The sequence below is a fragment of the Littorina saxatilis genome, linkage group LG12, assembly GCF_037325665.1.
Source record: "Littorina saxatilis isolate snail1 linkage group LG12, US_GU_Lsax_2.0, whole genome shotgun sequence".
Lineage (NCBI taxonomy): Eukaryota > Metazoa > Mollusca > Gastropoda > Littorinimorpha > Littorinidae > Littorina > Littorina saxatilis.
The window spans coordinates 36,079,688-36,106,602 of NC_090256.1; the positions used below are offsets into that span (position 1 = coordinate 36,079,688).

At 43.9% G+C, this 26,915-nt stretch overlaps 1 protein-coding gene across 1 annotated transcript in view; it reads right to left on the bottom strand.

Annotated features, from left to right (window-relative positions):
* The window catches only part of LOC138983078 (polycystin-1-like protein 1), a gene marked incomplete in the record, with an annotated part of 82,619 nt that overhangs the window by 52,674 nt on the left and 3,030 nt on the right, over positions 1 to 26,915 (bottom strand). Inside the window, 2 exon segments of the mRNA XM_070356484.1 lie at positions 10,665 to 10,833; positions 26,689 to 26,831. Of these exon segments, the coding sequence (XP_070212585.1) occupies positions 10,665 to 10,833; positions 26,689 to 26,831 (312 nt within the window).

Here is a 26,915-nt window from a genome sequence, read left to right on the forward strand (position 1 = left end):
ACCACTCAAGCTTGTGTGCATGTATCTCAACAAATCACTGATAAGATTCAACTTTCTTTTTCGTAGTGGTAGTAGCAGCAATGTAAAGAGGAGATGTAACAGCAGTAGCAATCATCCTTAGATTGAGACTGTTACTAATTATGTTCAGTTGAGTTGCTAAATTCCCCTTTATAATTGCCCCTTGGCTTGTTATTCAAATATATGTTTTAATAAAGCCATGGAATGTATTATATAACAAAGGAGCTCAACAAGATACACTTTTTGGTTTAATGATTGTTCTTGTGCCATTTTTTTTTGCGCCGTGGATACTTTTTGAAGAATTTCGTAGACTATAGCTGCCATAATCATCCTTGACAGACTGTGGCAGTCAGCTTTTATTGCAGCGGTCATCTTTCGCTGCTGCCGTTACCGTTCATTGCTGGAGCCTCTGTTTTCTGTAGCAGCAATCTCTTTTAACCAAGGAGTCATTCCTTATCACACAAAGCATCTCTCAAGACAAGAATTTTCCCACAATGCAGCAGTTTTCCCACAATGCAGCAGTTTTGCTACATCGCAGCAGGATGACATGGAGACATTTTGACCAAACTGCGTCTACATTAAAAGGCCGACAACTCCTGGCATTAGGTTATGCCGAATGTGTGTGTATGTGTGAGTGTGTGTGTGTGTGTGTGTGTGTGCGTTTGTGTGTGTATATGAGTGCGTGCGTGCGAGCGTGTGTGTTTGTGTGTACGTGTGTGCGCGCACGCGCGTGTTGTATGTATGTGCATCAGTGCAACTGTCTGCGTGTCTGAGTGTGTCTGAGTGGCTGTGTTCACCTGTAGACTATAAATGAATTCTTAACACAAAGCGCCATCTGAAATAGAGTGACAACCAAGAAGTGCCCTGCAAACAGCCACCTCCTTGCCTCTGACCCATTTCTCGAGAAAATCAAAGCAAACATCCCGACCACGACAAGAACGAAAAGATACGAAAAGCCAAGGAAGAGAGAGAGAGAGAGAGTGAGTGAGGGGAGGGAGAGGGAGAGAGAGAGAGAGAGCGCAGAGCGAGAGAGAGAGAGCTGAAAGAGAGAGAGAGAGAGAGAGAGAGAGAGAGAGAGAGGGGGGCCTGAGGAGGGAGGGAGGGAGGGAGAGAGAGAGAGAGAGAGAGGCTGACAGAGGCAGACAGAGATGAGAGAGCGAGAGAGGTAGAAAGACAGAGAAGGAGAGAGAGGTGGTCGGAACATGGAGGGGGGGGGGGGGGGGGGGGGTGTGAAGAAGGGGAAAGGGCTGGGGGTTGGGGGTGTCTTTAGGCAGGGGCGTACAAAGGTATGGGGAAGAGGAGGGTCGCCAAAGGGCTCGAGGCGAGGTGTGCCCGTCGTCAATATTTGCAAGTGAGTTTGAAGAGGAGCGGGGAGCAGAGTTCTGCCACACAATGCCTATCAGTGACAACGGCGCACGCGGGCACACACTCGGCCCTCCCCCCTTATCAATGAAACGGGGGGACTTTACTTAACTCTCACCCCTCGTGTTCCTTGTACTGATACCGATACCATCTGACCTTTCTGCCTAGCCACGATGACTTCTCACTTTCTACCACCAGGGCCGGACCCGGGGGGGGGGGGGGGGGGGGGGGTTCCAGGGGTTCCGGAACCCCACCCCTGGAAAAAGCATGTACCTTGCTTTGAGTGTTTGGGGTTTTTTTTTGGTTTTTTTAAAATAAATTTTGTGTGTGTCTCTAACAAATTTTATTCAATGTGAAATCCGATGAAAAAAAGGTAACCCCCCCCCTCTCAAAACAAGGCCCAGAATGCACCAGATTGCACAGATTTTAACCATTTTTCAAAAATTTTTCGGGGGAGCATGCCCCCGGATCCCCCTAGTAAGCAGGCGCGCGCTTGTGGCTTCGCCACTTCGCTGATTTGACCCCCCCCCCCCAAAAAAAAAGGAGGAACCCCCCCCCCCTTACAACTCATTTGGTCCGGCCCTGACCACTGAGCTACCCTCAGTGCCTTCTATCGTCTGTTTGACGAAACCTTCTCACTTTCTATTTTTGAGCTCTACTTAGCTCTTTCTCTGCGTCTTCTTGCCACTGTGGTATGTCTCCGTCCGTTCCCTGAATCTTCTCACTGCGTATTCTCACTTTCTACCACTGAGCTAACTATATTCGGTGCCTTCTATCGTCAGTTTCACGAGAACTTTTCACTTTCTATTTCTGAGCTCCACTCAGTTCTTTTTTGGAGTCTTCTTCTCGCACCGTACCACTCAGGTATACTTAGTTCTTTTTTTGAGTCCTCTTCTCAGTTTCTACCACTGAGTTATACTCATTGCAATATACTGTATCGTCTGTTTGACGAGAACTGTTCAATTTCTTTTCCTGAGCTCTACTCAGTTCTTTCTTGGAGTCTTCTTCTCGCTTTGTACCACCGAGCTGTAATCAGTGCTTTCTATCCGCCGTGTGCGGTGTGGCAGTGCCTCTTATCTCTGATCTCAACTATTCGGTGTGTGTGTGCTCACCCTTACCCCGAGTCAGGTACCCTGTAACCCCCTTGACTCGACACTACAAAGCGACACTTTCATTTCATATTGGAGATTACGGCAATGCCTTGCCCTTTACTTGGATCGATTTCAGGAGACACTGGTCGGTACACTTGACCTGTCTCAGTGTCTCTCGTAACTAATGTTACTTGTTCTTCTGCGTTCGTGGGATGCAACTCCCACGTGCTCTATTTTTGTGTGTGTGTGTGTGTGCGCGCGTGTGTGTGTGTTTGTGAGTGTGCGTGTATACGCGCGCACGTTTGTGCTTACGCGTGCGTGCGTGTGTGTGTGTGTGTGTGTGTGTGTGTGTGTGTGTGTGTGTGTGTGTGTGTGTGTGTGTGAGTGTTTGTTTGTGTGTGTGAGAGCGTTGTACGTGCGTGCGTGCGTGTTTGTGTGTGTGTGTGCGTGCGTGTATGTATGTTGAAGAAATGACACTACTCTGTTTCTGTCAAAGCTTGAAATTGTGGCTTTGAACGCAAGTAATCTTTTAGACGCGGAGTTTACTGGTCCTACATCTAAGGTTCAAGGTCTCGAAATGACAGACAGGGCGGAAACAAAAAGTTGTAAAAAGTAGCGGGGTGAGTTGCGACGCTATGATTATGCTAATGGAAGTGTGTGTGGGGGGTGTAAGAGGGGTCAATAAACCTAAAGGAATACGTCGCGGGTTGAGGTTAGTGTATTTGACCTGTGCCTGGACACACATATCTGAGTGTCAGCAAGTGTCCCTGGTATGGTCCCTGGTCACAATTTACACACCTCTTCGCCAATGATCACGCTGTCTTCACGAAGGCTTAACTGTCAGTCCTTTAAAACAATGGCTAGATGCCAAACGTCGCACGAAACGACATCTTCATCTTCCTGTCTACCTAGTCAAGTTATTAGCAATCACACATGACACAACTCTTAGCAAACACCTAAGTTGTATAATTTCACCAATTCCACCTTGTCAAGTTGTTCCCAATTACAAATGACGCAACTGTAATACTCCGTCACGGCGGAGGGCTGACCGTGCACCCAAAAGCGGACTCTACCAAGTGGGTATTTTTTGAAAGCTTGGGACCTGCCGAACATAAAAATCGATGTTAACAAGAAATATTCAAGGGCGCACTTTCTCTTCTCAGTCAAAATTCAACTATACCCTGAAGAGTGATGCACGAGCATTTCAGACGCTTGCCTCTGAAAAAAGAAGTTCTCAACCAAATTACGAACTCAAACTGGTGCGTTTTACATATAAATGTGTTAGTTGGTATCTTTTGATTATCACAAAACAATTTGCGACTGCTTTGGCCCAGGATGCTGGTGACAGTATCATTATTATGAACCCTACCCTAAATCCAGGAAAGACGTCGTCCAAAATGTAGGTAAGTTTTGATTAAAAATAAATTCACACAAGACTAGTATTGTTGTTTGGCTTCAATGGATATATTTTCGCCAAGTATGATGTCTTTACATAATATCTGTATAATATAAATGGATTTGAACCATATACTATGTCATTATGACCTTCCAATCTTCCTAACCCCCAGCCCAGTAAAGCGTGCGAGACGTTTCCTGAAAAAAATGTCGCTTTGTGGTGCGAGTTCAGTGTGACATGATTAGTTTCCAGAACCCCATTTCTGACTTTCAAAGTTTATCTACATACATTTAGCAATGCACGAGCAAAATATGACAACTTAATGGTGCCTTTTGGTTTAATGCTATGGTAAAATTGCTAGTGATAGTGTTTACAGCTTGAAACAAAACATAACAGATGGGAATAGTCTTCCTCAATCTGGTTCAGAGCATAATGTATTTCTATTTTCAGAGGTAGCATTATTTCTGATAAGAGCTAGAGCCAATATAATGATGCTGAATATTTGAAAAATGAACTTTGTGACTCATCTGAGTAGCAGAAGAGCCTTCGTGATCGTCAGCGTAATGCTGGCTGTCTTCAAGGCAATTCCTAGATGAACAACTTAACACTGCGTTCGATTATTCGCCCGTTTCTTAAGCTAGAGCTTTGAGACTTTACACGCGTCTAGGGCTACATGTACGCTTTACAATACGCAAAATATAGTTGACTCTCGCGTTATTTAAAGGTCACAACAAGGTCATTACCAGGCAAAAACGAGGAAAAACCGAGGGAAAGTACCATTTTCTGCAACTGTTTGCAAGAAAAAGATTTCAAATTCAATTGTTTGGATTGGATTGAATGGATTGGATTGGATTGGATAAGATTTACAGTCCAGTGAGGTTACCCTCATGGAAATTCAGGCTGCTTTCTCCCCGGGGAAAGCGAGCTGCCATACATACGGCGCAACCCATATTTTTTTTTTCCTGCATGCGTGTATTCATGTTTCCTGAGATTTAATGCCGTGTGAGATGGAATATTTTTTTTACTTTATTCCAAGTCCCACGGGTATTTGATGGACATTTTTATCTATACGTATACAATTTTGCCAGGAAAGACCCTTTTGTCAATCGTGGGATCTTTAACGTGCACACCCAATGTAGTGTACACGAAGGGACCTCGGTTTTTCGCCTCATCCGAAAGACTAGCACTTGAACCCACCACCTAGGTTAGGAAAGGGGGGGAGAAAATAGCGGCCTGACCCAGGCCTGAACACGCAACCTCTCGCTTCCTGGGATTAACGCATCTCTAGACATGACAATCATCCGATTATCAGACATCAATTGTGGAGGTCACGACAAGGTCATTACCGGGTAAAAACGAGGGAAACCCGAGGGAAAATACCATTTTCTGCAACTTGTGTGTAAGTAAAAGCTTTCAAACTCCATCTTCTTCTGGTATTGGCGCATCTCTAGGCATGACAATCATCTGATTAACAGTCCTCAATTTTTAAGGTCACAACCAGGTCATTACCAGATAGAACCGAGAGAAAACCGAGGGAAAATACCATTTTCTATAACTTTTTTGTAAGTAAGAGCTTATAAACTCCATCTTCTACTGGGATTAGCGCTGATTTCAATGACCCTGAAGTCCGAGGAAAGTGTTCTTGACCCATGCCTACTTTGAAGGTCATGACAAGGTCAAATTTACACGTTTTCTATTTGGGAATATCTTTTACGGTCAAATGAAATACTTTCTGGACGTCAGCTATTTTCGAAGCTAAAGCTTAATTACAACTTTACACACGTCTTGGGATTTATGAGACATAACGCAAATATTGTTGACTCTCGTAATATTTAAAGGTCACACAACAAGGTCATCACCAGGTAAAACCGAAGAAAAACCGAGGGAAAGTACCATTTTCTGCAAATGTTTGTAAGAATGAACTTTCAAATTCAATTGTTTCCTGGGATTAGCGCATCTCTAGACATGACAATCATCCGATTAACAGTCATGAATTGTGGAGGTCACGACAAGGTCATTACCGGGGAAAACCGAGGGAAAATACCATTTTCTGCAACTTGTGTGTAAGTAAATGCTTTCAAACTCCATCTTCTTCTGGTATTTGCGCATCTCTAGACATGACAACCATCTGATTAACAGTCCTCAATTTTCAAGGTCACAACGAGGTCATTACCAGATAAAACCGATGGAAAATCGAGGGAAAATACCATTTTCTGCAACGTTTTTGTAAGTAAGAGCTTATAAACTCCATCTTCTTCTAGGATTAGCGCTGATTTCAATGACCCTGAAGTCTTTGGAAAGTTTTCTTGACCCATGCAATGTTTGAAGGTCATGACAAGGATGGGATTTTACACACGTCTAGGGCATTATAAGACATGAAACAAATATTGTTGACTCTCGTAATATTTAAAGGTCACACAACAAGGTCATTACAGGGTAAAACGACGGAAAATATAACAACTTTATGACTCGTCTGGGTGCCAGGACAGCCGGTGTGATCCTCAGAGTCAGGCTTGCAGACCGCAAGGCTATCGGTAGATGAACACCTTAACATTGAGTTTTTCTTCTCTCTCCCCTTCTCTTTCTACCCCTATTACATCCAGCCCCGCCCACCCCCCTAGAGCCCCTGTGGGCGAAGGAAGATGTCATGAATCTGCCTCAACAGCTTTAGCTTAGAAAATAGCCGAACACAAATAGAAAACGTGTAAACTTGACCTTGTGATGACCTTCAAACTAGGCATGGGCCAAGAAATCTTTCCTCAGACTTCAGGGTCATAGAAATCAGCGCTAATCCCAGAAGAAGATGGAGTTTATAAGCTCTTACTTACAAAAAAGTTATAGAAAATGGTATTTTTTCTCGGTTTTCTCTCGGTTCTATCTGGTAATGACCTGGTTGTGACCTTGAAAATTGAGGACTGTTAATCAGATGATTGTCATGCCTAGAGATGCGCCAATACCAGAAGAAGATGGAGTTTGAAAGCTTTTACTTACACACAAGTTGCAGAAAATGGTATTTTCCCTCGGTTTTCCCTCGTTTTTGCCTGGTAATGACCTTGTCGTGACCTCCACAATTGATGTCTGATAATCGGATGATTGTCATGTCTAGAGATGCGTTAATCCCCCCAAAATAATTGAATTTGAAAGCTTTTTCTAACAGTCAGTTGCAGAAAATGGTACTTTCCGTCGGTTTTCCCTCGTTTTTGCCTGGTAATGACCTTGTTGTGACATTTAAATAACGCGAGAGTCAACTATATTGTATGTATTGTAAAGCGTTCATGTAGCCCTAGATGCGTGTAAAGTTTCAAAGCTCTAGCTTAAGAAACGGGCGAATAATCGAACGCAGTGTTAAGTTGTTCATCTAGGAATTGCCTTGAAGACAGCCAGCCTTACGCTGACGATCACGAAGGCTCTTCTGCTACTCAGATGAATCACAAAGTTCATTTTTCAAATATTCAGCATCATTATAATTATTGGCTCTAGCTCTTATCAGAAATATTGCTACCTCTGAAAATGGAAATACATTATGCTCTGAACCAGATTGAGGAAGACTACTCCCCTCTGTTATGTTTTGTTTCAAGCTGTAAACACTATCACTAGGATTTTTTACCATAGCATGAAACCAAAAGGCACCATTAAGTTGTCATATTTTGCTCGTGCATTGCTAAATGTATGTAGATACACTTTGAAAGTCAGAAATGGGGTTCTGGAAACTAATCATGTCACACTGAACTCGCACCACAAAGCGACATTTGTTCAGGAAACGTCTCGCACGCTTTACTGGGCTGGGCGTTAGGAAGATTGGAAGGTCATAGTGACATATTATATGGTTCAAATCCATTCATATTTTACAGATATCATGTAAAGACATCATACTTGACGAAAATATATCCATTGAAGCCAAACAACAATACTAGTCTTGTGTGAATTTATTTTTAATCAAAACTTACCTACATTTTGGACGACGTTTTTCCTGGATTTAGGGTAGGGTTCATAATAATGATACTGTCACCAGCATCCTGGGCCAAAGCAGTCGCAAATTGTTTTGTGATAATCAAAAGATACTAACTAACACATTTATATGTAAAACGTACCAGTTTGAGTTCGTAATTTGGCTGAGAACTTCTTTTTTCAGAGGCAAGCGTCTGAAATGCTCGTGCATCACTCTTCAGGGTATAGTTGAATTTTGACTGAACAGAGAAAGTGCGCCCTTGAATATTTCTTGTTAACATCGATTTTAATGTTCGGCAGGCCCCAAGCTTTCAAAAAATACCCATTTGGTAGAGTCCGCCTTTGGGTGCACGGTCAGCCCTCCGCCGTGACGGAGTATAACGATATCACCAATTCCACCTATAGTCAAGTTATTCCAAATCACAAATGACGCAATTCCAAACCCAAGTTGTCTGATTTCACAAATTGCACGCTGATCAAGACAAGTTCACCCAACATTTCATTGTGCTCAATCTCTACAGCCCAGTGTTAATAGTTCCTGCCGTGCTACAGAAGAACCGTAGCACAATGTGAGATAAGGGCGAAGTGAAGTTGATTTACTGCCGTGTAGCAATGACTACCTGTGCAAACAAAGCTCCTTTCAATGCGGCCCATAAATTTCGATACTATGCACTCGATAGTTGCTTCGAAATAATCGTTAAGTTGTAAACGAGGGGGTTAAAATAAAGTGTTAAATTTGAACTTCTCCGCGGATCAGACTTAAAAGATAAAAACGAGGAAAAGAAATAAAACGGGGCTTTTTGTGTGCAAAATAAGCCAGTACAGTAATGCTGTGAGTTCAAGTTAGACAGCTTTAGAAGAAGAAGAAAAATCAAACCTCCCGAGAATGTAATTAAACCAAGGCGGCGGGGCTGATTAAAAGTAGGTGGTGTCAGACTGGGTTGACTGGGTGGAAATGGTAAAAACCCAAAGACACACCCCCCCCCCTTCCTCCCCCTGACAGCCCGCAAAAAAAAAAAAAAAAAAGGAAGAAGAAAGAGTAAACGAAAAAAGAAAGAGGAAAAAGACAGTTACTTCAAACCAGCGAAGAGCACATCAGACTGAACTTTTTGTTTCAATCGTCGGAGAGGAAAACAGTTATTAGTGGGACGGAAAAAATGGCGCATAGAGAGCCCACCCTGGGTTTAACGGCATTGCGCTCGTGTCACTGGGAGTGTGACAAATGTGGCCAGGAAATAGCTCATCTGTTAGCACCCCCCACCCCCACCCCCCCCTCCATCACACACACACTGAATCATAGGCCACACCAACACAGGAATAGCACTGCTGGCAAACACAATTTTCTTCAGTCGCCAGCAGGCCCGTGACGAGAGCAAACTCACACAGATTTTGGTATTCTTTCACGATTGGAGCATCTTCTGTGCAAGCAGGCACACGATTGGAGCCCAACCAGACGTTTTTGTTTGTTGATTAATGTCTATCCTAACCATCAGTGGAGCAAAATCATACAGAATTTTCAAGTCTTTCTTTCTTTCTGCCTGTCTTTTGTGTTTTTTGTATGCTTATTTTGTTGGTGTATTTTCAGAAAAAAATACGGGCTCCTTGGCAAATATTTGTAAATATTGTAAATATTGGGGAAAGCGTGCAGCGATGGATTCGCGCTACCCGTGTACACGTAATTTATTACAGACCTTCCGTAGGGGTCTTTCTTCAGTGATACTTTCATGAACGTTCAGAGAATAAAGGTTTGCTGGAATATTTGGTCGGTACGAAGAGGCTAAAATTTGGAGTTGAAAGCGAGAAAAGTGTGATTTGCAAGGAAACAAAATCTGAATCAGTCAATCGGTGGGTTTTGTTTTTCAATTCAAAAACACAAAAACACCACTGATGATAAAGATTTAATGACTACGGCTTTTTCCGAAAATGCCAGTGAAAAGAGAGACAGAGTGGGATTGGGATGGTGGTGGTGGGGGGGGGGGGGGGTGTGTGTGTGTGGACTTGGGAGGGGGGGGTGGACTTGGAGGACAAGTCAAAGCGATGTACAAGGGATGTCTGCTGTCGAGTCAGGAGCGAAGAGGAACCTGTTTGGTGTTCACCACTTAACCATCCGGTTTGGAACAGGACCAACAGGCCTGTGCCACTCGCACAGACACAACATACCAGGATACAGTGGAACCCCCCTTTTAAGACCTCCAAAAATCAGAGAAAATCGGGTCTTAGAAGGGAGGGAGTCTTAAATTGGGGTTGAACTCACAGAGGTTATGGACAGAAATCTGCAAAAACAGGGTCTTAATAGGTACGGGAGTCTTGATTTTTTTCGGGGGGGTCGGGGGTATTTAAAAAGGGGTTCCACTGTACCAACTATCTCTGTCCAGACTGTCCACATAGGCCTGGTGTGACTGGGGGATTAGTATGTACAGTTATCTGAGGTACTGATTTGCAATTTCTCATTGTATAGCTTACAAAAAGGCTGCACTTAAAACCAGTAAACATAAGCCAACACAGGGTGTGTTTCTACTGCAGAAGATCCATTCAGTAAACATTTCACAAAAATAAATCTCGAAGTATATATGCCTTATGCTGTCGCTCGTTCTGGTCATTCTTATGCCTTCGTTGCAAGGTCTCAAATGGAGACAGGTTGGCGGACATAGCAAGACCATTAACGCAATCAATAATTCATTAGCAAGTGTACCGTGCGCTTTTCTTTTTTGCTTCACTTGAAAACTCTTTATTAAAAACAAAATGTGTGTCTCGTGAAAGACACAAGCCAGAGAGAAGCTGGCGCCATTACTCCCAAGATCAGGAAAAAATCTAACATGATTGTAGTGAAAGTAAAACATCAAACATACCTTTTCGGCCATACTGAGGCAAGCCCGCCGGAAGACGGAAGGCGACTTGGTGACTCAGACCCCAGTAGACAAGTTGGCGGTCCCCAACTGACGGGCCCGAGGCTGACCGAGACCTTGCTGCCTCATCGTCTGACAGGCTGTAGCTCACTTCGTACCACACCGGAAGTTGCTAAAACACAACAAAATTATACACTCATTAATGACAAAATCCAAACAGAACAGACACAGACACATTAATTACACAAGAGAAACTGTCTTCCAGAAAGATATACGCAAATGATTCACTTTGAAGCACACATTTCGCCACTCGACTACTGACCTGCTGAATTCAAATACTGCAACATCACACACACACACACACACACAAAACCACCTGATTAATTACAGTAAGGAAACAGTATGTAGCAAGGATCACACACAATAATGACTCACTTCAAATCACATAATTTGCCACTGCCAGAAATATACACTCGTTAATTCATAAAAGGAAACAGTACTTCAGGCGGTTACACAAATGAGTCACAGCAGTCATTATGCCACCGACACATTCATATCAGAACTGCTACAACACAGTACAATACTCATTCATGACGAAAAAACGAAATGGCCTCCCAGACACACACGTGAGTCACGGTAAGCCATGAGTTTTGCCCGAGTCACGCTGATTTTATTTTAGCTAACTGTGTAAGGAATGAGCTCACTAATTAATTTATATATATATATATCAGTAAAACAAAAACAAAAATAAACAAAAACACACACACAAAACCAGCGACTCACACGGCTGGAGACGGTTGATGGGGGGAAAAACAGGTTTTCTTTTTACCCCTCCCCCCCCCCCCCTCAAAAAACAACATCTAAAAAACTAAAACAGATTTCAAATTGAAATCGCAAAAAGTAAATACACTTGTTGAAGTCTCCATAGCTGATGGGACCCAAAACCTCAAAAGTAAATTAATGTATATTGCATTCTTTTTTTTTTACGCACGAGTTCTCAATGTTTGTGGTAAGTGTGTAACCCGCTTGTTTTCATTTCTTAATCTCGTTTTCTCTAAGCTTGTTCTTCTTTCATTTGTAACTTTGTTTTCTCCCTTTTCAATAAACTCTCTGACCCTTCGTCTCGAGCCCCTTACCGGAGCTGAAACACGTCTGCACGTAAGTTATCGCTTGCAAAGAGAAACATGAATCCGCAAAGTGTTCTGCGGTGTAAAATAAACGGGGGGGAAAAATCAGCCGGCCTGGTCAAATCGAGAAAATTAAGTCATTGCAGTAATTAAGAATAAAAAAAAAATGGTGTATACATTTTTATCCGCCAATATACAAGCGCTCCCTCACTCATTAAACGTGTCGTCTGAAAACCTCTCTCTCTCTCTCTCTCTCTCTCTCTCTCTCTCTCTCTCTCTCTCTCTCTCTCTGTCTCTCTCCCTCTCTCTCTCTGTCTCTCTCCCTCTCTCTCTCTGTCTCTCTCCCTCTCTCTCTCTCTTTGTCTCTCTCCCTCTCTCTCTCGCTCAGTGTTGCTAGTGGATATTTAATGCCTTTGGTTTGTGTCTGTGCTCTGTACGTCTGTCCTACATCCGATATTTGTGTCCTCACAGAAGATTTCCTTTCTTCCTCAGCGGTATCGGCAGAGAACCTTATTGTCTTGGGGTGTGTGTCTCTCCACCTTTCGTCCGTCTCATGTCCGATGCGACTTTTATTCATCACAGAACACTTGGCGTTGAGGGGCCATATTCTAGTTGTTTTTAGTATTCGTCTGTCATCCATTACAGCGCCGGAGCCTTTCTTGTGAAGTCTTTTAATCAAACAATCAGTGATAAAGCTTAGTACAGCGAGCTTCGTTAAAAAGACTTCACGAAATTGACTTTGTCGAATTGATATCCGGACGGCTTTATATAGACGGTTGTCACACAGCAGCAAGGGAAGCAAGTCTGCATGTCTACTTTGCCTGCAGAGTTCGTTCACTGTGAGACTGGGACAGCCAGTGTTTTAGCAGCGTGGTCCAGCAGTCTAATTAACGGGCACCTTGGCATCTAAATGAACGGCTAGCATTGATTTTCCCGCCTCCACCACCCCAGCAGTGACTGCATGGTACCGATGTAACGATCTCATGTTTCGTCTGGTTCCAGCTTTCGCACCGCATGGCACTCAGCAGTGTTGATCTCGCATAAACTCCACACTGAATACCGCCCCTCCCTTCCTTCCAAAGTACTGATGATCGACCTTTGGTACTTTACACTCATTGGGTCAAATTCATTCTGAACAAATTGTATATTTTAATTTAAGAATTTGCTTCAGCGCAAATGGTTTTCTTTTCATATTCAAGGGACGTAACCGTTCGGAGCAAGTTTTTGAAGGAATCGAATTTTCGGGTATATGTAGACAATCGAAATATCAACTGGGAATATATATATATGACTGGTTATAGAGTTCACTGCTGGTCTTTTTCGACGAGTTGTATACCTATAAAATACCGGAATTTTTCGCTTACAGCGATTCTTGCAAACTTAGTTCCACTGTCTTTTTGTTGATTAGACGTCTCAGGCGCTTATTGCAACACATGATATCACAATGAATATCACCATGAATGGATCAATCAATGAAGATAAATAGCCAACAAACTCCTGAGTCATTCAGACCTTCCCCCCTAATCCCTACCCCCTCCCCTCCCCACACCCGCCACAAAAACAGTATGTGAGACTCTATTCTGTGATGTTTTGGATACGGGAAAAATGCACATGAGCAGGGGGAAACCGGGATTAACATAAAAGGAATTCTTTTCACAAAAGTCATTTCCAACCCCGATGAACTTGTTTTTCTGGGTGGTGCATACAACATGTACAAAGACACTCGTTCGTGTTCTCTCAGAAGAAATGAAATCCTACTGCTCCCGCGTTCACGCCTACCAAGCTACGACAAGTTTCAGTGTCTGAATATCCAATTCACGCCTACCAAGCTACGACAAGTTTCAGTGTCTGAATCCAATAGCAAAGGCCAACATTAGGATAAGTTTCAGCTGTACACATCTCGACCAAAAACATAAATAAATAAATAAATAATTCAAGTGAAAGAACAAGTTTGGGTGCCCTTTCTTATCAATAATTTTGACGCTTCTTCACGTATACATTTCGGAAATAAATAGTCAAGTCTGAATCCAATGGCGGAAATTATGCTAATAGCAGGATACGTTTCAGTTTTAAACACCGACAAGAACATTAAAACGCCTCTTCGCGTATATATTTTGGAATAGTTACTTCAAGTGTCATTGCCTGTTCACCAAAGGAAGGTAAATGCTAAGAGTAAGACTAGTTTTACAGTTGTGCACATCTCCACAAACGCAAAATGGTGTATGCGTGACCTATCACTTGTGCCAATCGCGCCTTTTCGCGTATAAACATCGGAAGTCCAGGCTACAAATAGGCCGAATGGTACATACACTGACACGGCTTTTCACTAAAAAGTCCACATTCAAAATAATATCGCTGACAAAATGGTCTCGGTGAAAGCATTGAAAAGTCACAGCCTTTCCAGTGTAAACAATTCGACTCGCCGTTTGAGATCTGGCCAGTCTTTTTCATGGGACAAGACACCCCATCCACTAGGACATACCAAAACAAGTCGCGTAAGGCGAAAATACAATATTTAGTCAAGTAGCTGTCGAACTCACAGAATGAAACTGAACGCAACGCAACGCAGCAAGACCGTATACTCGTAGCATCGTCACTCCACCGCCCGTGGCAAAGGCAGTGCCCGTGGAATTGACAAGAAGAGCGGGGTATTCGTTGCGCTAAGAAGGATAGCACGCTTTTCTGTACCTCTCTTCGTTTTAACTTTCTGAGCGTGTTTTTAATCCAAACATATCATATCTATATATTTTTGGAATCAGGAACCGACAAGGAATAAGATGAAAGTGTTTTTGAATTGATTTCTAAAAAAAAAAATTTATAATAAGTTTTATATATTTAATTTTTAGAGCTTGTTTTTAATCCGAATATAACATATTTATATGTTTTTGGAATCAGCAAATGATGGAGAATAAGATAAACGTAAATTTGGATCGTTTTATAAATTTCTATTTTTTTTTTTACAATTTTCAGATTTTTAATGACCAAAGTCATGAATTAATTTTTAAGCCACCAAGCTGAAATGCAATACCGAACCCCGGGCTTCGTCGAAGATTACTTGACCAAAATTTCAACCAATTTGGTTGAAAAATGAGGGCGTGACAGTGCCGCCTCAACTTTCACGAAAAGCCGGATATGACGTCATCAAAGACATTTATCAAAAAAATAAAAAAAACGTTCGGGGATTTCATACCCAGGAACTCTCATGTCAAATTTCATAAAGATCGGTCCAGTAGTTTAGTCTGAATCGCTCTACACACACACACACACACACACACACGCACAGACAGACAGACAGACAGACACACATACACCATACCCTCGTTTCGATTCCCCCTCGATGTTAAAATATTTAGTCAAAACTTGACTAAATATAAAAACAAACAAGTCGCGTAAGGCGAAAATACAATATTTAGTCAAGTAGCTGCCATTTTTCAGCAAGACCGTATACTCGTAGCATCGTCAGTCCACCGCTCATGGCAAAGGCAGTGAAATTGACAAGAAGAGCGGGGTAGTAGTTGCGCTAAGAAGGATAGCACGCTTTTCTGTACCTCTCTTTGTTTTAACTTTCTGAGCGTGTTTTTAATCCAAACATATCATATCTATATGTTTTTGGAATCAGGAACCGACAAGGAATAAGATGAAAGTGTTTTTAAATTGATTTGGACAATTTAATTTTGATAATAATTTTTATATATTTAATTTTCAGAGCTTGTTTTTAATCCGAATATAACATATTTATATGTTTTTGGAATCAGCAAATGATGGAGAATAAGATAAACGTAAATTTGGATCGTTTTATAAATTTCTATTTTTTTTTACAATTTTCAGATGTTTAATGACCAAAGTCATTAATTAATTTTTAAGCCACCAAGCTGAAATGCAATACCGAACCCCGGGCTTCGTCGAAGATTACTTGACCAAAATTTCAACCAATTTGGTTGAAAAAGGAGGGCGTGACAGTGCCGCCTCAACTTTCACGAAAAGCCGGATATGACGTCATCAAAGACATTTATCAAAAAAATGAAAAAAACGTCTGGGGATTTCATACCCAGGAACTCTCATGTCAAATTTCATAAAGATCGGTCCAGTAGTTTAGTCTGAATCGCTCTACACACACACACACACACACACACACACGCACAGACACACACACACACACACACACACACACACACACACACACACACACACACACACAGACAGACACACACACACACACACACGCACATACACCACGACCCTCGTTTCGATTCCCCCTCGATGTTAAAATATTTAGTCAAAACTTGACTAAATATAAAAACAAGTCGCGTAAGGCGAAAATACAACATTTAGTCAAGTAGCTGTCGAACTCACAGAATGAAAGTGAACGCAACGCAACGCAGCAAGACCGTATACTCGTAGCATCGTCACTCCACCGCCCGTGGCAAAGGCAGTGCCAGTGGAATTGACAAGAAGAGCGGGGTATTCGTTGCGCTGAGAAGGATAGCACGCTTTTCTGTACCTCTCTTCGTTTTAACTTTCTGAGCGTGTTTTTAATCCAAACATATCATATCTATATGTTTTTGGAATCAGGAACCGACAAGGAATAAGATGAAAGTGTTTTTAAATTGATTTCGAAAAAAAAATGTTGATAATAATTTTTATATATTTAATTTTCAGAGCTTGTTTTTAATCCAAATATAACATATGTATATGTTTTTGGAATCAGAAAATGATGGGGAATAAGATGAACGTAAATTTGGATCGTTTTATAAAATAAATATTTTTTTTACAATTTTCAGATTTTTAATGACCAAAGTCATTAATTAATTTTTAATCCACCAAGCTGAAATGCAATACCGAAGTCCGGGCTTCGTCGAAGATTACTTGACCAAAATTTCAACCAATTTGGTTGAAAAATGAGAGCGTGACAGTGCCGCCTCAACTTTCACGAAAAGCCGGATATGACGTCATAAAAGACATTTATCAAAAAAATGAAAAAAACGTCTGGGGATTTCATACCCAGGAACTCTCATGTCAAATTTCATAAAGATCGGTCCAGTAGTTTAGTCTGAATCGCTCTACACACACACACAGACACACAGACACAGACACACACACGCACGCACGCACATACACCACGACCCTCGTCTCGATTCCCCCTCTACGTTAAAACATTTAGTCAAAACTTGACTAAATGTACAAACACCAGCCTATGTGCTCTCTTCGAAGAGTGGGAATTATTTGATGTATAGATTTCTTCACGGACGCTACTGGCAAGCAGGGAATTCGATTCATCCAAACATCCCCCCTCAGAACAGAGCATTCAAGATACTGAGTTTTGGTATGCGTCCAAGTGGAGGTGTGGCCTTTAACCCAGGTAAAAGCCTGGCCATATCTGAGATGGTGAACAGAACTGTTTTCACGGGATTGAATGTGGCTTTAAGGAGGAGGGAACGTGTACAAACCTTTCAGGACGAAATGGGTATCAGGACACAAGGCCATGCCCGACATGAACATATAAGGGCATGCCCTCACGGCGTACCAAGGGGGGGACGGGGACGCTAGGAGGTTGACAGGACTTACCTGTCCCCCCGACCCCCCCCCCCCCCAACCACTTGCTATTCCCCAGGTGTTCTGCTAGTAAGCCTCAACAAACAACTGTCGGCCGAAATTAGCGACATCATTTGAAGAAACATCCCCGTTTTGTGACAAGCAAACACAGCTCAGTGCGTACAAGGTAGAGTAATCTCTCCTCGTGACCTTTGCTTCAGTCATGTCGGCTGCTGAACCAGCTCCTCTTGCTCTCCCCCCTCCGACTTCTCCCATCCTTGCCCCCCCCCCCCCCCCCCCCGAAGCCTGATACCACCAAGTGCACATCCACTGCCTTGCTCGGCGACAATGTTGATTAGTCAGCGCGGGTACACATCATCACACACACACACACACACACACACACACACACACACACACACCAACAAGCACCACAGTCCTTATCATCGAATATGTATGTGGAATGATCGAAAGGCGCGCATAGCAGCGATGCGTTTTTACATCGCAGCAACCTGCTTGACTCATGCTATGCTATAACAAAAATCCCATAAATCACTTCCGGTGGTGATTCAAAAAAGGAGGGAAAGGAGGGAAAGGGGCAAAAAGAGACATCTGAGTAAACAACAAGTCGCGTAAGGCGAAAATACAATATTTAGTCAAGTAGCTGTCGAACTCACAGAATGAAACTGAACGCAATGCCATTTTTCAGCAAGACCGTAATACTCGTAGCATCGTCAGTCCACCGCTCATGGCAAAGGCAGTGAAATTGACAAGAAGAGCGGGGTAGTAGTTGCGCTAAGAAGGATAGCACGCTTTTCTGTACCTCTCTTTGTTTTAACTTTCTGAGCGTGTTTTTAATCCAAATATATCATATATATCTATGTTTTTGGAATCAGGAACCGACAAGGAATAAGATGAAAGTGTTTTTAAATTGGTTTGGACAATTTAATTTTGAAAATAATTTTTATATATTTAATTTTCAGAGCTTGTTTTTAATCCGAATATAACATATTTATATGTTTTTGGAATCAGCAAATGATGGAGAATAAGATAAACGTAAATTTGGATCGTTTTATAAATTTTTATTTTTTTTTACAATTTTCAGATTTTTCATGACCAAAGTCATTAATTAATTTTTAAGCCACCAAGCTGAAATGCAATACCGAAGTCCGGGCTTCGTCGAAGATTACTTGACCAAAATTTCAACCAATTTGGTTGAAAAATGAGGGCGTGACAGTGCCGCCTCAACTTTCACGAAAAGCCGGATATGACGTCATCAAAGACATTTATCAAAAAAATGAAAAAAACGTTCGGGGATTTCATACCCAGGAACTCTCATGTCAAATTTCATAAAGATCGGTCCAGTAGTTTAGTCTGAATCGCTCTACACACGCACACAGACACACACACACACACACACGCACACACACACCACGACCCTCGTTTCGATTCCCCCTCGATGTTAAAATATTTAGTCAAAACTTGACTAAATATAAAAATGGTTGGGGGGGGGGGGGGGGGGGGGGGGGGTAAAGGTTTTGCAACCCTGTCCGCCAAAAACTGCTAGGGAACTGAGTTTAACAAAGCAGAAATAAACATGTTGGGTCTTGTGTTGGGGCTAAGGATGATTGAATGGTCTCAGTATGCCTGCACTCATTACTGACTGGGCCATGAACATGTATTACGCCCCAGTGTGTCGTCTGCGCGGCAAGAAAACTGAAAAGTAAAGAAGAAATGTTGCCTGTCTGTATTACTGAAAGTTTCGCCCCCGACAGGACCAAAAGAATTAAAGCAGAAGCTGTTACTGTTAGCAGTACTGTAACACGGGAAAATACGCGACTTCAGCCATGGCTCTCATGTTTATCATTATGTCCATCATCATCATCATATACAACTGAATGCACAACATACAGAATTTGTTCGATCATCATCATCATCATGACATGAACATCACCACTGAGGATTTGTAGTCTTCAAACAAGGAGTTGCGTAGCAAGCACACTATACTGAGCCTAGAAACCACACTGTCTCGTCTCTTCCTCCCTGTCGCCTTATCCGGAGCTAGCCCAATAAATAAATAATAAATGGTCACTGGGAACCGCATCGAGAAGATCAATGAGACATTTGTCTAGCTGTGCGCCGCATTATTCGCCTATTTCCTGGGATTAGAGGGACTATAACCGATGTGCGCTATGACACTATCCCAACGTGACCTGTGCACTGACACACGGTTATAACGACACTGAAACACGGTTATAACGTGAGTTTTTCAAACCCCGACCTGTGCACTGAAGGGAGAGAAAGGGGGAAAAGACAATTTATGCCTGTGCATGTACGCTCCATCGACTTCCATTAGAAAAGATGCAGCAGTGATGAGCCAATTACCCGGCTTCGTGACCGACACTCCCGTGCATATCACATTAGCTATTAGAGAGAGAGAGAGAGAGAGAGAGAGAGAGAGAGAGAGAGAGAGGGAGAGAGGGGGGGGGGGGGGAGAGAGAGATTTTGTTTGTTTGTTTGCTTAACGCCCAGCCGACCACTAAGGGACATATCAGGGCGGTGCTGCTTTGACATAAAACGTGCGCCACACAGAAGACAGAAGTCGCAGCACAGGCTTCATGTCTCACCCAGTCACATTATTCTGACACCGGACCAACCAGTCCTAGCACTAACCCCATAATGCCAGACGCCAGGCGGAGCAGCCACTAGATTGCCAATTTTAAAGTCTTAGGTATGACCACAGAACTTATATTAAGTTCTGTGGGTATGACCCGGTCAGGGTTCGAACCCACGACCTCCCGATCACGGGGCGGACGCCTTACCACTAGGCCAACCGTGCCGGTGGGGGAGACAGAGAGGGGGACTGAGAGAGAGAGGGGGGGGAAGAGAGAGGGGGAAGAGAGAGAGATCTTAGAGAGAGAGAGAGAGAGAGAGAGAGAGAGAGAGAGAGAGAGAGAGAGAGAGAGAGAGAGAGAGAGAGAGAGAGAGAGAGAGAGAGAAAAATTCCTTGCGTGCTGCCAAAATAAAATGCTAAGAAAACCGATGGTAAGGAAGGTTGTCGGCGCGGGTCGTTGTTCCTTGGCGTTCCTCTCTGCTCTAGTTCTGAGCGTGGGTCGATACAGTACTTGCATACAAATAGGTGCAAGTATAGACAATTCAGACAATAAACACCGACAATTCAGACATCCTCAAACAGTTTTCGTTCGCGCCTCGCAAAATGGTAACAACAAAAGAGGTCATCATTCACCACCTCTTCGCCCATTACGTGAGTCGAAGGGCGAGAAAGGAAATTGGGGAAGGGGAGGGGTAAGGGAAGGGGAGGGGTAAGGGAGAGGGGGGGGGGGGCAGGGAGTACAAGCTACGGAAAATGGATGAAATAATTACCTGTCAGTGCAAGTCACGCCAGTTGCAGTGCTGTTTTCGTTCAGTCGCCCCCCCCCCCCCCCCGCAGCGCTATCATTTCAGGCAGGCAGCGGGCACACACACACCTCATTGTTCCCCGCCAGGATCGGTGCATGCACAAACCAACTGTTGAACTCTTTTTCTGTCTTGTTCAGTCTTGTCTCTTTCTCTCGGCCTCTCCCTCTCTCTCTTCAGTTCTTGTCTCTGGTGCACACTTTTATCAACTCCGACTTCATCTGTCTCTTGTCCGTTGTTTCTTGTGCAGCCAAGTGCTTATCTCTCAGTGTTCGACTCGTTCTCGCCTCCATACACCGTCCCGTTTTCTGCACACAGCGCCGCGGCACCACCCAAGCAGAGGAATTTGAATTTCTTACGAACTGCATCGTTTCCTGAAGGCCACCATTAATAACCGGCAAATCCGTTTGCTAGTTTCCTGCCTGCAGCAAAACAACTCTTCCAAGACTAATCCATCTAAGTTACCAACATCCTCTTCTGTATGTGGAGCGCATCTTCCAGGATCATTCTGGTGTCTTGAAGGTGCGCGGCACTCTCTTCTGGCTGCAGTGTAAAACTCTAAACTTCAGTTCCTTCAACGCTGCTCTCTGTATGCAACGCACGCAGGTACGGCCCTTTCTTACAACTACAAGTCCCCTACTGGGCTTCACCTACACGACGCTTGTTTTTTGTCAGGACGGTTCGGTTCTTCTTCTTGTGAATGTGCTTCTAACACCAGTTCCGCGCGTGTGCTTCGCTCGCGACTAGATCTAGTAAGCTGTTCCTCGTCCAAGACCTCCATTTCACGGTTTCTTCGTACGCTGCGCTTTTTGAACACCTGTGGCACGGACACTGACGACACCTGTGGAAAAAAATCCACAGCTATCACAGCCCCCTGTCCGGAATGGCGTGGCAGTCCTGCGTGTGAATGGGCCAGCATGTGCACTGGCCAGTGACCATCTGGCAGGCGACCAGTCCAGGCCACGTCACACCTCGCTCTGCGGGTCGCGCACATCGTCTGGACAGACGCCAGTCGCCTCGCTTCTTTCCTGTGTCACTGGCTGCGGAGGTGTTGCCTGGTACACACTGATTTTTGTCTTCACTCTTCCTTCTCCTTTTTTTTTGCTGTGTAAAAATATCATCTTCCTTCTTCCTCTGTCCCCTCCCTGCAGAAGTGTTGCATTGTGGACACTGATTTTTTTCTTCCTTCTCCGCTTTTTGTTCCATAAAAATATCATCTTCTCTTGGCTTCTCTGTCCCGTCCCGTTCCAGAAATGTTTTTTTTCTGGCGAAGAATCGCTTCCTCGGACACTGGTTGCTAAAGTTATTTGTCTACAAGTGGACTGAACAGTGTTTCCTTTTTCAGTCTTCTGTACTGTCAGTTTAAACATTCCTCCTTCATTCGGCTCCGAAGTTAAAGTCATTCTGAAATGTTGCTTCTTCAAGTTGAAGTCATTCTGAAATGTTGCATCTACAAGTTCAAGTCATTCTGAAATGTTGCAACTACACTGGATTAGCTTCATCGGAGTTTCGCCTTCGTTGTCGTTTCCGTATTTTCTTCTTTTTTGTGAAAAGGGCATTGTCCTCCCTTGGCCACATAGCCGCGTTAAAGATAAATCATCAGCGTACCTTCCTCTCAACGTCGTCACTCACGTCAGTCCAGCAGTGTTCAGACTTCGCAGCGTCGGCAGCAACGGCGTTCACAGCTCCGCAGGTGGTCGTGGCGGTGATGGAGGTGGTGGTTGTATGGAGGGCGGTTCAGCGGGTCAGTTAAGCCCCATCATTACGAGCTAAGCCCGGAGGCCCATAAACTTTTTGCCTACTCCATAAAGCCACGAGCGTCAACTGCCTGCGGCGCGTCCCGTCAAATTCCTCCAGCCCGGACAACGTCAGGCGGCGTGCAGCAAGCAGGGAGGAGGAGAGGACGAAAGAGCTGAAGGCAGTAGAAGATAGAGAGACCACTGACTTGTAGAAACAGCGCTAAAGGCAGAAGAGAGACCAGTGAGGTAGCGGCGCTGCGGTCTCCCCCGCCCGTCCCGTGCGCGCTGATAGAGGGGCGCGGAGACGCTACACGGCGCAGGCAGGCAGGCCGCGGTCACGCACACACACCCTCGTCCCCCTCCCCCTTCCCCCTCCCAGTGACGCGTGACAACACTAAAGAACCCAGAACTTTGTTGTGCCGAATGTTGTACCCCTGCTAAGCCAAAACTGGACTTCGTCGACTTTTATTTGTTTTAATTATAATTTAATTTTGCATTAAACGGCACGCCGATTTTGCGACAACCTACGACATACCATGCTAAGGGGCTCCGCTCACATAATGCAGGACCCACGACGCACTGCAGCCCGCTACACGTTGCATGAAAGTAAAACAGGCCAAGTACTCGTCATAATCCCTATCGCGGCATTTAAATAATTTGCCGTGCGTCGTCTGTGCCGCTGAAACTGCGCAGGTATATTCTGCCCATAATAGCTGCGTATTTACACACTGCCAGTTCTTTGGCTCGCTCAGTGGTGGATGGCGGAACACTCCTTCTCCCCCCCTCCAATGTAAGACTGGAGGTCTAAAGATGGGGTTTCGACTGTACTGTATTCTGTGTTATCAGTACGCTGTCACTGACCGCTTACCATCTGGTTACGGAAGTCACCAGTACAAACCTGTGGGTATGTCTTGCTGCGTACTGCGTCAACACTGTGAAAGTCTGTGGGACAGAGGGGGGGGGGGGGGAGTAGAAGAAGCGCAGAGTTTTGTGCCTTGTGGCGGCATGCTCAGCCCAGGCTCAGCCGCCTCGTGTCTCTATGTCTTCAGTTTGAGTCGGTGTGTCAAAGGGAGGCGCGGCGTGACATCCCCATTAGGAACACCCCGCTAATATGGCCGTTATGAACACCCCGCAATAATGGCTGTTATCCAGTGCTAGCGCCGCCCCGCCACGCCGCAGTGACGGCGCCACAATGGCCGCTACAAAGTAGCGCACGAGCGGCGCGTGACAGGCGTCTGCTGTCATCCTTCATCTGGCGCCCTGTCAGCTTGGCGCTGTGGGTCGGCGTGACGGAGCCCCGGCCTTTCAATTCCTTCACTCTCTTTCACTCCACTTCTCTCCTGACGTGACCACCTTTCAATTAAGCCGTATGTTACGGTGACGTACGGTTGTCTTACACACCTTTCAAGCAGCGTGTTACTGTGGCATACGGTTGTCCCATTCAACTTTCAATCAAGCAATATCTTACTGAGGCGTACGGTTATTTCATACATCTTCCCATCAAGCAATATCTTACTGAGGCGTACGATTATTTCATACCTCTTCCCATCAAGCAATATCCTACGCTTATGAAGGAATATCTTACTGTGGCATACGGTTCTACAACTTGAAATCAAGCAATATCTTACTGTGGCATAGGGTTCTACAACTTTCAATCAAGCAATATCTTACTGTGGCATACGGTTCTATAACTTTCAATCAAGCAATACCTTACTGTGACATAGGGTTCTACAACTTTCAAGTCAATCAAGCAATACCTTACTGTGACATAGGGTTTTACAACTTTCAATCAAGCAATAGCTTACTGTGACATAGGGTTCTACAACTTTCAATCAAGCAATATCTTACTGAGGCATAGGGTTCTACAACTTTCAATCAAGCAATATCTTACTGTGACATTTGTTTGTTTGTTTATTTGTTGCTTAACGTCCAGCCGACTACGCAGAGCCATATCAGGACGAGGAAGGGGGGGATGAAGGGGGCCACTTGTCAAGCGATTCCTGTTTACAAATGCACCAACCCATTACTTATGTCCCAGCAGGCTTTAGTAAAACTAAATTAACACCTACCGGAAGATTACCAGTTTCCAGTATGTTAAAATAGGCTTAACCTATCTACTGCTGGGCTTACATCAGAACACTAACAGATTAAACTATACATGAATCGCGAGACAAGCGGCAAGAGAAGAGATTTTTGGAAAAAATACAGGTGAATGAGCAAGAAGGCAGAAAAAAGAAAAGAATTCATGAAGAAAAAGAGAGCATGACAGGAAAGAGGAACCAAAAATCTACCTAACAGCAAACTAGAAAGCTCCTGCGGTTCCAAAAACAGGAGGGGCCTTTAATTTCATAACCGCAGTGCCCCACTGCGGGATACTGTGACATACGGTTCTATAACTTTAAATCAAGCAATATATTACTGTGGCATAGCTAGGGTTCTACAACTTTCAATCAAGCAATATCCTACTGTGGCATACGGTTATCTCATACCACTCGGTACATGTTTTCGAAGGAATCAAATATTGAGGGTGAAATCTATCGAAATTCACCACGAATTTCCTTCACTTGCAAGAAACTGACATGCTTCTCTCGGAATCCTTCTCTCCTTCAAAAAAAGGGCCCCTCTTTTAATTAGACGGGGAAGCAACATTTTAGGATGGGGTATAAAATTATATCGAATGCGAAAGCTGGGCACAGTGAGACTATCTAAATTGTCGAATCAATTTCCTTAACGCCTGATATTTATTGGTCCACTTCGCGAAGTCTGCTTCTTGAAGCTCGCTGCACGAAGCTTTGGCACTGAATTTTCGGTAAAAGCTAAGTCAACTTTAGGTTCAACCAAGGAAGGTCTTTACGAGGGCGCACAAGTGTTTATTATTATCTTTTTATCCTACATACTTGGCAGTTGTCCTGTTTCTGTCAGGCAGTGCACAACGTACCTTACCTCTTCTGTTCAACGGTGGACGAATGTCCTAATTTGTTTTTTGTTTTTTTTAAACATTCAGTCAATAATTTATTATTTGACTTTGTTTAGCTGGGAACTCAGGATCGAGAGAGGGAGCCAAAGTTCTCCCCCCCCCCCCCCCCCCCCCACCCCTCTCTCTCTCTCTCTCTTAAACCTCTATCCTTGAAAAATAAAGTTCCATCATCATCTTCATCATCATCATCATCATCATCATCATCATCATCATCATCATCATCATCATCATCATCATCATCATCTCTGCACAGCTTGGAAAACATCTTGGTCCTCGGACAATGTCGCTTGCAGCGCCGTCAGCCAGATAACTATTGTTAGTACTGTGCGTCAGTCACGGCTTTCCAATGACTCAGCGTCAAAGATGTCCGTACTCAAGATCGAGTTACCGCTAAACGGGTGACACACATGGAGAGGGCGGGAAGGGGATAAGAGGGGGCCGGGAAGGGTGTTATTCTCTTTCAACTTCGCTGTCACTTTCCAATCAGGTAGCTGTCACGCAGAACAGCGGCGATCGAACGCCGTGTTTGCATTAACACCAACCCAACATGAACAAGGCTCGAATCCGAGATGATATTCGACTTTTTCAGCTAAAGGCCAGAAGCTGCTAGACATTTGGCACGCAAATGGTTGTTGTAGTTTGACATATAATACACAGGAGAAGCAGAACGCATGCTGATAACATGCATGCTGGCTGACAAAAGCAGACATGCGCAGAAGAAAACAGACAGGAAGTTGACAACAGAAGACATGGACAGGAGAATCAGACAGTGAGCTGACAACAACAACAACAACAATAACAACAACAAATAACACGAGAAAACAACACACACACAAAGCTGACAACACAAGACATCTTTCTTTCTTTCTTTATTAAATTTTGGTGTTTAACGTCGTTTTCAAACATTCAAGGTTATATCGCGACGGAGAACACAAGACATGAACAGGAGAAGCAGAAAGTAAGCTGACAGAAAAAAACCACCCAGAAAACAAAACAAAATGAAACAAAAATCACACACACTCACACACACAAATACACACAAACAAAGCTGACAACACAAGACACGAATATGACTCAGGAGAATCTTCCCCAAAAAGCACACTGACAACAGGAGACGCAGAAAAGGAGGTGACACCAGAAGAACAAGAACACTAGCACTGGCAACAGAACGCACGCACAGGAGAATAACAAACAAATCTGACAACAAAAAACACCGAATAATATGCAAAACTGACCTCATCCTGCCACTCCTTGCAGAAGACCCTGAAGACAGTGTCCATCTCCACACCAGACGAGGGCTGGACAGAGCACGCGCCCTTGCCCGGAGACTTGTTGACCATGAAATACGTCATCGCCATCCCCTCTGCCTCGGGGTCATCTACACACACAGGTAGAGTTCACAGGTGTTTAGTGCTCACACGGGTATTTTATGTTGGAGAATGCGTTCATGTGACAGACTCCT